The 11,017-nt window shown below is 38.7% G+C and overlaps 2 protein-coding genes across 4 annotated transcripts; one reads left to right on the top strand and one right to left on the bottom strand.

The window, feature by feature from the left end:
* The first annotated feature begins 396 nt into the window (after positions 1-396).
* sctr (secretin receptor) lies at positions 397-6,554 on the top strand. 3 transcript variants are annotated; one of them, XR_012990950.1, is made up of 14 exons: positions 397-825; positions 922-1,018; positions 1,189-1,284; positions 1,835-1,941; positions 2,911-3,020; positions 3,149-3,281; positions 3,635-3,788; positions 3,954-4,014; positions 4,101-4,170; positions 4,302-4,393; positions 5,113-5,251; positions 5,341-5,382; positions 5,539-5,651; positions 5,832-5,904. XR_012990950.1 is itself a non-coding variant. In XM_076303555.1 (13 exons), the coding sequence occupies exons 1-13, from the start codon at positions 778-780 to the stop codon at positions 5,994-5,996; spliced, it is 1,314 nt and encodes a 437-aa protein (XP_076159670.1). In that variant the 5' UTR covers positions 397-777; the 3' UTR covers positions 5,997-6,554. The 3 variants fall into 3 exon arrangements, 1 of the variants encoding a protein (XP_076159670.1); XR_012990949.1 differs by having other exon boundaries at positions 5,341-5,397; XM_076303555.1 differs by lacking the exon at positions 5,539-5,651 and having other exon boundaries at positions 5,832-6,554.
* A 2,061-nt stretch (positions 6,555-8,615) lies between these two features.
* On the bottom strand, positions 8,616-10,951 carry dbi (diazepam binding inhibitor (GABA receptor modulator, acyl-CoA binding protein)). The gene is made up of 4 exons (XM_076303556.1): positions 10,865-10,951; positions 10,366-10,483; positions 9,722-9,784; positions 8,616-9,621 (listed from the first exon to the last, which is right to left on the bottom strand). The coding sequence occupies exons 1-4, from the start codon at positions 10,871-10,873 to the stop codon at positions 9,542-9,544; spliced, it is 270 nt and encodes an 89-aa protein (XP_076159671.1). The 5' UTR covers positions 10,874-10,951; the 3' UTR covers positions 8,616-9,541.
* Positions 10,952-11,017: the final 66 nt, after the last annotated feature.

The raw sequence follows: 11,017 nt of genomic DNA, 5'->3' as shown, positions 1-11,017 counted from the left end.
TGGTACCTTAACGTTAAATGGATTGGCAATGGAACGCTGACCTATGCAAGGTTGATGTCAAGAGAACTGATGGCTAACATAAGGCCAGCTTAGCGTTAACCTCTCTATTAAATTCGCCTTAAAATTAATTTTAAAAAGTCATGTTTAACTAACGTTTGCAAGCATAAGAAGCGAATGATAAGAATTCGTTGATGTTTCGATTTTGCTATCAGTAATAACCGTCCAAATTGCGACTTTAGACACTGCAGATTTTTACACCTACCTCTTCCCTGCACTTATCCCGCAAACACTCTCGTCTCCATGGTGACCGCGTTGCTCGAGGGTGGGTAAAAGAGGGCAGTCCGATCAACATGTAGGAGGAGCGATCATGTAATGACAGGTCTTCTGAAGTGCGGCACAAGTCAGAAAAACTAACTGGCAAAATGTGAAACTGTTATGCATTCTGCCACTCATATCTGAAAATACCATTTCAGGATTTTTTTTGCATCTTGGAATATTGTCATTTATCTACATTCTGAAAGCATCTGAAGAAAACAAGCGTGGCCCCTGCATCCGAATTATTCGTTTTGGAGTAGGCTTTAAAAATTGAAAGCATGCATTTTCTTAGCCTCTTATCCAATGGATTTATTGCAACGACGTAGGTTAAGAAAATACATTTGCATTTCAAGGCATTTCCAAAAATCTTCCTTTTGAAATTTACCATGGATCTACTGTTAAAACACCAAAGATGTGAGCCATATAGCGTTCATGCATGCATAGTCTGATTTGAAATAAAAAATGAGAGTCATATTACTTGGAATTGTATTTGCCCTTTTCACAATTAAGGTAAGCAATGATGTTTTATTAAATTTAATCAAAATATTAAGGGTATTTTGTAGGCCTATTAACTATGTGAAAAGTAATGTTTTGTTTGGTATCAAGATCCATACGTTTGAATGTGAGCTTCCGGACGTCCACATAAAAGAAGAGGAAACCTGCAATGACTTGCTTGCATTTAACCTGACAGGAATTCAACCAGGTAGCTTAGATAGAAATATATTTCATTTGCACAAAAAAAACTTTCTCTATTTTTTACCATGACAAATATTGCCATTTGTGAGCTGATAAACTCATCAGTACATATAAAATAGAAATCAGGATGGCATCTTTTTTTATCTATTCTTTATCTATTATTTTGGTGTCCACTAGATTGCCCAGTTTGGTGGGATGACCTGAACTGTTGGCCACCATCTCAGATTGGTCAGACTATATCACAACCTTGTCCAGCATTCCTCAAAACACAGGGTAAGAAATTATTCTCAAAACAAATATCACTGTCTGGTTGACTGCCAGAGTCTCACACCACTTCACCAAGAATTGTTTGACATGTGCAGCACAGTATTTATGCCTATTTAGACATGGGAGCTACAAGACTGGTTCCCACTCTGGGCCCGACATGCACATTTTGCATAAACATATTGGTGGCAGCAAGTCTCATTGAAAATAAGAGTTCAATTGATGTCAGCATCTCAGAGAAGGACTTTGAAGAAGACACGCTAAGGACATATTTAAGTTGTTCATGTTCTGTGCAGGCCTACTGCTTTCAAAACTCTTCAAGAGATTGATGGTGTGGTTAGCAGTCTCATAGGCTTCTTAAATGGGAAAATAAGGGTAATCTAATTTAGATGCAGAATCTTCCTTATTTGGGTATATTATGTGGTGAAGTGGTCTCATGGGACCCTGGAGTATTTGGATTGATAATTACTTATTATAAAAACCTTTGTTTATTTTTGTTCATGCCGTAATTGATCACACACTGGAACGGTCTTGTATCGTTGCTGACTTGTTGCTCTAGGGATTATCTACAGGAACTGCACCGAGCAGGGATGGTCCGAGGCCTTCCCTCCGCACGAACTTGCTTGTGACATATCCATGAATGACTCCTTTACCTTCTTCAGTGAGGTAAATCTTTACTGTGAGTTTGGCATGTATATGTGTAACAATTTTGCATAAAGGACAAATAAATGATAACAAATCATTTCTCTGATATGCAATTCATTAACATAGTGGTTATACCAACAAGCCCCCCCCCCCCCATTAAGCCATATACTGAAGCTAGCTATCTAAAAAAATGCCACTAAAATTCAATCTGGCTTCTTACCTTGATTGATGGTCTCATTCTGGTAGCAGTCCAACAGAGGGCTTAACCTGCAGCATTTAAGTGAACTTGTTAAACTGTCTCATGGTTCTCAAGGATCCTGAAAATGTATTATGAGCTCATTTATACAGCTGTTACATTTCAAATAGAACTTAGGCTACTGAAAAAAACAGTTGGGAGCTTGTGGATCTTGCACTAATCAGATGGTTGTGATAGACTGTGTGTCAGACATGAGCCCCAAACAGGAGTGGAGTTACTGTAGTTAACTGAAGATTTGAAGGACAATGGCAAGTTGAACAGGTAGTTGTACAAACTGATTGCTGATGTGGCTTGTCACAATAAAGAAGGAAACAAAAGAAACAAAATAATAATAATAATAATTGATCGCTGTTTTGAATGTCTCCAATGGTTCTGATTGTGGGGATTTTTATACTCACTGCTCTTTCCCTGTTTCGAAATGCAACAGTATTGCACAACTACTGCATCAACAGGAATGTTTTTGGATAGAGTAATGGCCTGTATAGTGAGACCTGAAGAAATGACCTGGAGAAAAGTGTAATGCAAAAGGTCACGTCAACAACTTGCCCTTGGTCAATATAACAATTATGTTCTGACTTACACTTACACACGCCCTTGTGATTAAAAATTGGTTTGATAGACGCTCTCTGTCTCTTTGCATACGCATGAAGACACATGCAGTTGTACATGTGAATAACACTGCATCATAGCTGCAGCTGCTGACCTGATATTAATTGCCTCCTCCTCCTCCGTAGACTCCACAGTTCCATTCCTATCTGCCCTATGTGAAGGCCATGTACACCGCTGGCTATGCGGTCTCTCTCATCTGTTTAGTCATCGCCATTGCCATCCTCTGTCTGTTCCCGTGAGTTAGCATTTTTCATATGTATAATGACGTCATTGTTACTTACTATACTCTAAACTCACTCACACACACACACACGCAGATACCTTCTCTCATCATAATTTCCTCTCTCTCTCTCTCTCTCTCAGGAAACTGCACTGCACCAGGAACTACATCCACATCCAACTCTTTTTCTCCTTCATCTTCCGAGCAGCCTTTATTTTCATCAAAGATTCCGTGCTCTTCTCCAGTGAAGCCATCTACCAATGTGGCTCCTATTCAGTACGCTGTGTCTACTACATACAATTTACAAAATGCATTGACACATTGTCTTTTTAAAACAGACATTGGCAAGCCTACAGTAAGCAAACTTTCTTGCCAAAATCTGATGGAATTTTCTTAAAAAGTACTATTTTTATGCCAATCTCTTGGTCATCTGTTACACATAACACCATCCAATTCATCTCCAACATATTTTGTCCACTTTGCACCATCAAATTGTTTGACATGTGTACCAAAATATTTCCAGTAATATTGTCTGGACATCAGTGGGTGTTAAATAACAGCTAGCTACATTTACTAACCACCACAAAAGCAGCCTTATCTAATGACTGCTTATACCTCTCTCCTCTCAGTTACCGTGCAAGCTGGTGCTGTTGGTTTCACACTACTGCATCATGGCTAACTACAGCTGGCTACTCGTGGAGGGACACTACCTCCACACCCTGGTCAGCGTGTCCTTCTTCTCCGGGAGGAAGTACTTCTGGTGTTATGTTTTCCTTGGGTGGGGTGAGTACAAAATGGTGGCCCTGTGTACTATAAGTTCAATGCTTATCCTCTTTCTCCATCGAAACCCTTTGAATCAAGTTCAGAGTTTGATTATGACCACTTGATGGGAATGTAGAAAGCTATATAGACACATACCTTGAAATTGATCTGTTCTTGTTTTGATAGGTATACCAGTAGTTATAGTAGGAACCTGGGGCTTGGCAAAGTATTTTTATGAGAACGAAGGGTAAGTTGAAATAAAGAACACCAACCACATATTACTAATCTAAATGTAGTACAGGTAATTTACAAAACTCTATCTTTATATGAAAGGTGTTGGGAGACCAGGGATAGTGACTGGATATGGTGGATTCTCAGAGTTCCCGTCCTCCTATTTATTGTAGTAAGTAATGTTGCAATAGTATATTATGGGCATATACTGCCTCAATTACATAAGCATTGGATTTGTATCCACGCTTGTGTTGATAAATCTGTTGTGTCCCCATAAATGAGTATAACCTGTTCAATCTACAGGCAAACCTGTTCTTTTTCCTGAACATCATAAGAATACTGGTTGGCAAATTGAGGATGTCTGATGTTCACGGAAATGAATTCAGTCAGTACAAGTAAGTTCATTATGTCTGTTCACCACATCGTTGTGATATATTTAAGCAATACGACACGGGTGGGAGTGGGGTTGGTAAAGGACATCGCCACAGCTGTATTTCGGCTGTAGGTACGAGGCAATTACATTCCAAGCTCAGGTTTTGTAACCAAAAAAGCTCATGTACGATCTATCTGCTAGCCACCTATACTTTGCATTTTTCTCACTCAAGGGTGACGTTATGAAATCACAGTTCTCTCGCTTTGAATGAATGGAATGTTCATGTTGGATAATTCAATGCAATATGTGGAGTGATTACTAGCGGTAAAAAGTCTTAAGTGGGGATGTCCTGTCACATCGCCACTCGTGTCATGATGACTCATGGAATGCCTCTCGTCCAATCAAAAATGAATAAATAGAACAGAACACAAGAGTATTATTTTATGCCATTCTTTTGTGCCGCATTTTATGCCACCATTGTAATCTTAACCAACATATAAAATGTTATAACAAAATACAACTAATCTTAATAACTGAAAATAAGTAATAATTGAATTGTATAACAGGGGATTTTAATACTTGGAATGTCAAAATGCTATATAAGATGCTGCTACAAAACTCTTGGTGAATTGCAAAATTGCAGTAAGTTCTTCTCCTTTTATCTATGTCTTTCCGACATCTGTTGTTTATGAATGTATTGAATGTAATGTTTATGGACCTTCGTGTTTATGTGTTTTCTAGGAGGCTTGCCAAGTCCACATTTCTCCTGGTGGCCCTCTTTGGACTGTATTATATTCTCTTTGCATTCCTACCACACAAAGTAGACGGTTTAATTTACATAATATGGAACTTCACAGAACTGGCACTCGCCTCAACACAGGTAATGACACCTAACGGTTCCTTCCTTCCAACCTTTCTAACACTTAAAATGCTTACACACCTCAATATTTTTCCGCTTTTCTCTTCAAGGGCTTTGTAGTGGCAGTTCTCTACTGTTTCCTGAATGGAGAGGTATGTTTTATAAAGGTGTCTGAAATCTGTTCATATTTATAACTTAGTATAAGTTAAGTATTTTCCATTAAGTATAAGTTAAGTATTTTCCATTTTTCTTGTTTGTAGTTTGCTCTTGACATGACAATGACTGTTGTTTGTTTTCATTTTATGCAGTAGTTATACTGGCATACAGTGTAAGACTCCTCTGAGCAGTCAATTACATCACCTGAAACCATGCATAACTGGGCTGTTCAGCCTCCGAAACAGCTCCAAAGCACTAAAGTCAAGTATAACAATTGTGTTATAGTAAGATTAACAAAATGGCAAACACTTTGCTGCAGCACATACCCATAACAGTCAGAGAATGTGAAAAAGCAGTAAAGCATAAGGTTGCATTACGTATTGTCTTAGTAATTGAGAATGTGAAAAAGTGGTGCATACTCTGTTCATTTCCTATGACTCCACAGGTACAGTATGAGATCCAGAGGAAGTGGCGCCGGTGGAGACTGAAGCAGAAATTCAACGGCACTCCTGGCCTGCACCACGGCTCCATAAGCCAGAGCGGGTGTCCACTCACACAGGTGGCCCTGCTGCCCAGGAGTCCAGCCAGCCAGCAGCTCAGCCTGGTGTGACCCCCCGCCCAGAACATGCCAGCACGGTCGGATTTTCTGTCCTAGCATTTTTTTCCACTCATTTTCCTTTGATTTCAATGAGATGTTCATGAGGTCAAAGAAAGGATATGAGGATGAATCAAGAGGATTTAGGAAAAAACTACTGTCTCAAAGCAAAACTCTCGCCAAAATGCTAGTGTCTAAAAGCATAATTACGACGTAAGCGCCACCTTTAAGATTGACCATATTTTCGTCAAATCTGTTGTTTTTTCCGCTCACCGCCATCTTGCCAGTCAAGTAGTGAGTTGTTCAAAACCTTTTTTTTTAGTAAACTTTGTGTCTACAGTACAAAAAGAGACCCTAGGTTGCATTTTGGTGAGAGTTTTGCTTTAAAAGAATCTGACTCTACTTACAGTACATAAGGCGAGTCTTATTGACGTAGTCCACCTTGATCGTTTTTTTGTTACCTGGTACAAGGAATTGTTGGCAGTCACTATCACCTTTCCTTTCTTAAAGGATGCTTCAACGTACCCTATACAAAAGGAGATGTGAAATGAAGCATTAAAGCACCTACAAACATTTAGAGAATCTGAACAGTTTTTAAGATTACTTAATAGTGCGTGTCATTCATGCTCTGTAGGAACCTTTCTAGACAGGGCAAAACCTATAACAGTCCGATAATAGGCACTACCAAACTTTTCTTAGTTGTTTCTAAAGTACTTTTTCATGTAGAATTCATTTCTGCTTGGGACATTTTTGTATTGCGCATAGTTAATGAGATAATTTGCATATTTGAATGCAATTTATCTGTGGAAATGATTCTTCATTCTCCCTGATCCATTCTTCACAGTCTAAGGCAAATGGTTCCTGGCATTGTCAACCTGGAATTTGAAACATCATGAAACATCCTGAAATAATCCAGACTGCCAGTGTTATCCATGGCATTCCATGCTATCCATGACTAATTATCAAAATGATTATTTTTTTCTATGCATGCCAATTACACTTATTCAAAGGTACCATCCGTCATTCTAAGCAATTTGTAATCAGTGACACTTTTTTGTCATATTCAACAAATATCTCCTCACGATCCGCTAGCTCGCCATTCTGTTACAAAAAAAAGAAACACTACATGATTTGGTTTATCGTTATTTTTGTATTATAATCCTTTTTCCAAAAAAGTTTGGATGCTGTCTCAAATGATCTTCAAAGCTCATAAGTAAAGATGAGGAGGTATTGTACTGTGTGGCAAAAATGGAACAATTTAGGAATAAAGCTCCTCAACGTAAAATTACAAAAAAATTGGGGTTGTAAAGAATATCATTACAATTACATTCCGAGAATCTAGACAAATCTCTGTACGCAAGGGACAGGGCTGAAAAACAATACTGGATGAAAGATGGTTGGTAGTTGGTAACTTTTTTTGGTGAAGTAGTGTATTTGGATGTTGAAAAGTAACAAAAATCATAATGGACTGATTTTCCTAATTTGCAACAAGTATCTATGAGATCAATATTATCAAATTTGAATATTTTGTGGACACAGCCAAATTATAAATACATGTCTTTTTTACTTTGTCTTTGAAAAAGTACTAGCATCAACTGAGGGAAGTTGGTAGTGACCCTTATCGGATTGGTCTAGGGTTTGCACTGCTTACTCTAAGCCAAAAATACAAACCGAATGCAACCAGTGACTTTCCAAAAGTGACTTACTTGACATTCAGATCACGTCACTTGGGTGCAATAACCACCAAGATCTCAACACTAGTGCCACCTACAGGACCACGACCAATCACCTAGAAGAATACCATTGATCAAAGTATAAGATACCATGGCTAATGGTGCATTCAGGGCACTTCGGAATGACAAGGACCGCCCCCGTGGCTACTTTGTTTTTCCGACAGCAAGTGTTCATGTGCTTTGCTGTCAGAATGTGTGACAAACACGGATCCCACAACAAAGGTTAAAACATACACTCACTAATCCTAAACAAACAACTGTATTTGCTTAAAATATAGTGTAAGACGCTTGTGAAAGAAAGATATGCAGCTTTCAAGTAACAAAAACGGCAAATTCCCAAGTTCACATTAAAACTGCTGGACATGAAAGGCCACAAGGACTACAAACGAACTACAACGTGACGACAAAAGTGATGACGAGCCCCTAACTGGGCAACTCTGTTAGCAAAATCTAGCCCCAGTTTCCCACCTCTGACTCACACATTACGTGACGTGAATGACGCGGAATGATGACGTTTTCACTCGGAAAAAGGTTTTTCCGAAGCCCATGAACGCTAGGTAAGGCCTTATGACAGTCATCTCCAGTGTCATCACTTAGATTACCCTTTGGCATAATAGTCACTGGTTTGAGTATGTGCCACCAGACACACTTTGGGAAGATTAAGCAGTGGCAAAAAACAACCTACATGAAGCACCAGCAAATGCAACTTTGGAGTGTTCATGAAAGACCTTTGTGAATTAAGAAACTAAACTGCAAAATGGCTAGAGTCCTCCAGGTCAAACTGCTTCATTAAAAACAAAAAATAATCCAGACACTAGCTCTTGATTGATAATGATGATATATCATGCATTGCTGCTTTCAAATAGATGCAAGATACTACTTAGAAAGTGCACTGAAGAAATTATTGGAGAACCAGTCTTTTATTGCCTACAAATTCAGACATCTTCGCAACCACTTTCACAAAGTGAAATTTTGTCAAGAGACAGAGCCATGAATTCTAACTATATTATATGCAATATTACATAAATCACATTTTCTAGGTATCACATTTTGTTCGATGGCATTTTGTTAATTGTTTTTAAGTACAGCTTAAGTATTAGCAACAATAACAGAAAAAAATGTAGCATGTTTGTGATTGTATGGGCCTATTGCTTACACTTTTGATTATTATATTCTAAAAGGTGAGACTCTCAGGCACTGAATGTTGACATGTTGGAATGTATAAAAATGTCAAAGCAGAGCTCTTACTTAGTGTCATCTCACTGATGTAATACAAAAGAGAAATCACATGGGGACACTCTCACAATTTGCCTGTTTTTTTGCCCCATTTTTCATTCCTCAGTTTAGGCACTATACGAAACCTTCATTGTTGATAGCGCAAGTCAGTCAGAAAAATGTGCATGCTGTTAAACAATGGGGTTTTGTGACCGTTCTTTGACCAGAATAAACTGATGTTGTGGTGGAACAATGTGGCTTCTCTTTTAGACTACCGTTAGAGCCCTCTTGACTAACCAAGTTAAGTTCTTTCGCAATGTCAAAGTAAGCCAGCATTAAAAACATACAGATGGACAATACACACATTGATGCACAAAGCAAAGTAAAGCACCAATGTATCCGATTTTAGACTCGCATTGTGATAACTTTATGATTACAAATAAACTGATAGATACCGGTAAATTGCAATTGCTATTTTAGTCTGAATTATCAGAATCTACATGGCTACCTGAGGAGTCTTGTGTTTTTGAAATGCAAGACTTCTTCAATAAAATCTAGCCCTTGATGTGGCGCACCGGAGGGACCATGGTGGCGTAGGCGGACAGCTTTCATTCATTCGGCCAACCCATACTTTGTCTTCATCTCCTCTACCAAGGCAATGTAGGCCTTCATAGCATCTTCTTTGCTCATCCCTGTAAATCAAAGGAGCAGCATAGCCAATACAGGAAATCACTCTAATTCATTAACATAATGCAATTAATACCAACGCATTACTCCAAAGTAAGTAATAACCTTTCTTGGTTTCCCAGGCATCCCATTTAGACTTCCCTGCGAAGTCTAACATTCCTGGACGGCCTGTAATAATGATCAAACAGGTTATGTCCACATACAGTCAATCAGATAAGGCATTTCTGGCATTCTAGTGGTAAGAACAGACTATGACGCCAGATCAGTGCATCATTGTGTAAGATTTCAATACAATCTAAGAAATACAATCAGCCTAGAAAACACAGAATCTCTTAAGACAATATTCGCTATAATATGAACTGTTTTCGTTTAAATCAACACTGTAACCGCTTCTTGAAATGTATCACACCAACCAACTTCTGATCGTATTTAGTAACACAGTAAGGCCTATAACTTTGCAGTGACCCAATACTGGAATGCATCCAATCGCGTCGCTACTCCCCTTGGTAAGAATAGGCAACCTATGCCCTAGTTTTTGCATTGCGAAAGAGGGTCATTAGACTGAAATCGAATTGGCCTTATTCTGATAATGACCTTGTATATTTTAAAGGTTAAATGTTCATATTTCCCATTAAAGTTGATAATAACAATCTCACTCGACACGTTTACCACGACCCCCGCTGACAGAAGAATCCAACAACGATCATGGACGGGCTCGTGCAAAATTCTCTCATGTCATGCAAACTTACTTGTGTTCACATCCCCCACTGTGGCTTGCTTGTACAGTGAATAGATCTGCAGAAGTTCGGTATTGTCAGGCTGTGTTTTCAGCTTCTTCACCAGCTCCGCTGCCTGATTGAAATCTTCCTAGTAAGATCATACAACAAAAAAATGTAATAATAGCATTCTGCGTATACAAATGTGTCAGTCGAATAAGTTAACGTAAGCTACATTGGCGATTTATTAAAGCTATTTATATTGTTTCGCAATTAACATAATTGGCGGTCTAATAATCTGTTAGATACTGTAGATGACAGTGGACGAAACGTTATCTAGCTGAGATCATGCATGCTAGGCCTAACTAACGTTATCTCATTCTCAGAACGGTAACGTTATTCGACTACATACAGCTTTATAATATTGTGTTGAACTTAGATCTACAATACATTATACGCCAAATTAGTAGCTACCCTGTCCTAAATGAGACCTAACGTCAAACAAATCAGGTTATTTGCAGATGTGACTCACTTGAGACATGTTGCCGTGTCCAACACTTCTTTCAAAGCCACATGCAAGGAATCAGGAAGTGGCAATAAATGCAAATGGGCGGGGAGAAGGAAGTGCAATGGGTGAAGTACCGCAGACCAACCACACGAGGGCAGGAGATACTAACTTTACTTT

The sequence above is a fragment of the Alosa pseudoharengus genome, unplaced genomic scaffold (assembly GCF_046254945.1).
Source record: "Alosa pseudoharengus isolate Yale_2024_CS ecotype anadromous, Long Island Sound unplaced genomic scaffold, YU_APseudo_1.1 YU_APseudo_1.1_scf_24, whole genome shotgun sequence".
NCBI lineage: Eukaryota > Metazoa > Chordata > Actinopteri > Clupeiformes > Clupeidae > Alosa > Alosa pseudoharengus.
The sequence above is the reverse complement of the archived record's forward strand: the minus strand, read 5'-3'. Positions and strand labels throughout refer to the sequence as shown.

Excerpts from the sequence above, each read along its gene's own strand:
- sctr (XM_076303555.1), top strand. The coding sequence starts at position 778 with ATGAGAGTCATATTACTTGGAATTGTATTTGCCCTTTTCACAATTAAG. Across the intron at positions 826-921 it reads TTGCCCTTTTCACAATTAAG|ATCCATACGTTTGAATGTGA; the intron begins GTAAGCAATGAT and ends TTTGGTATCAAG. Across the intron at positions 1,019-1,188 it reads CCTGACAGGAATTCAACCAG|ATTGCCCAGTTTGGTGGGAT; the intron begins GTAGCTTAGATA and ends GGTGTCCACTAG.
- dbi (XM_076303556.1), bottom strand. Across the intron at positions 9,785-10,365 it reads AGTGGGGGATGTGAACACAA|GCCGTCCAGGAATGTTAGAC; the intron begins GTAAGTTTGCAT and ends TCATTATTACAG. Across the intron at positions 9,622-9,721 it reads TGCCTGGGAAACCAAGAAAG|GGATGAGCAAAGAAGATGCT; the intron begins GTTATTACTTAC and ends TTTGATTTACAG.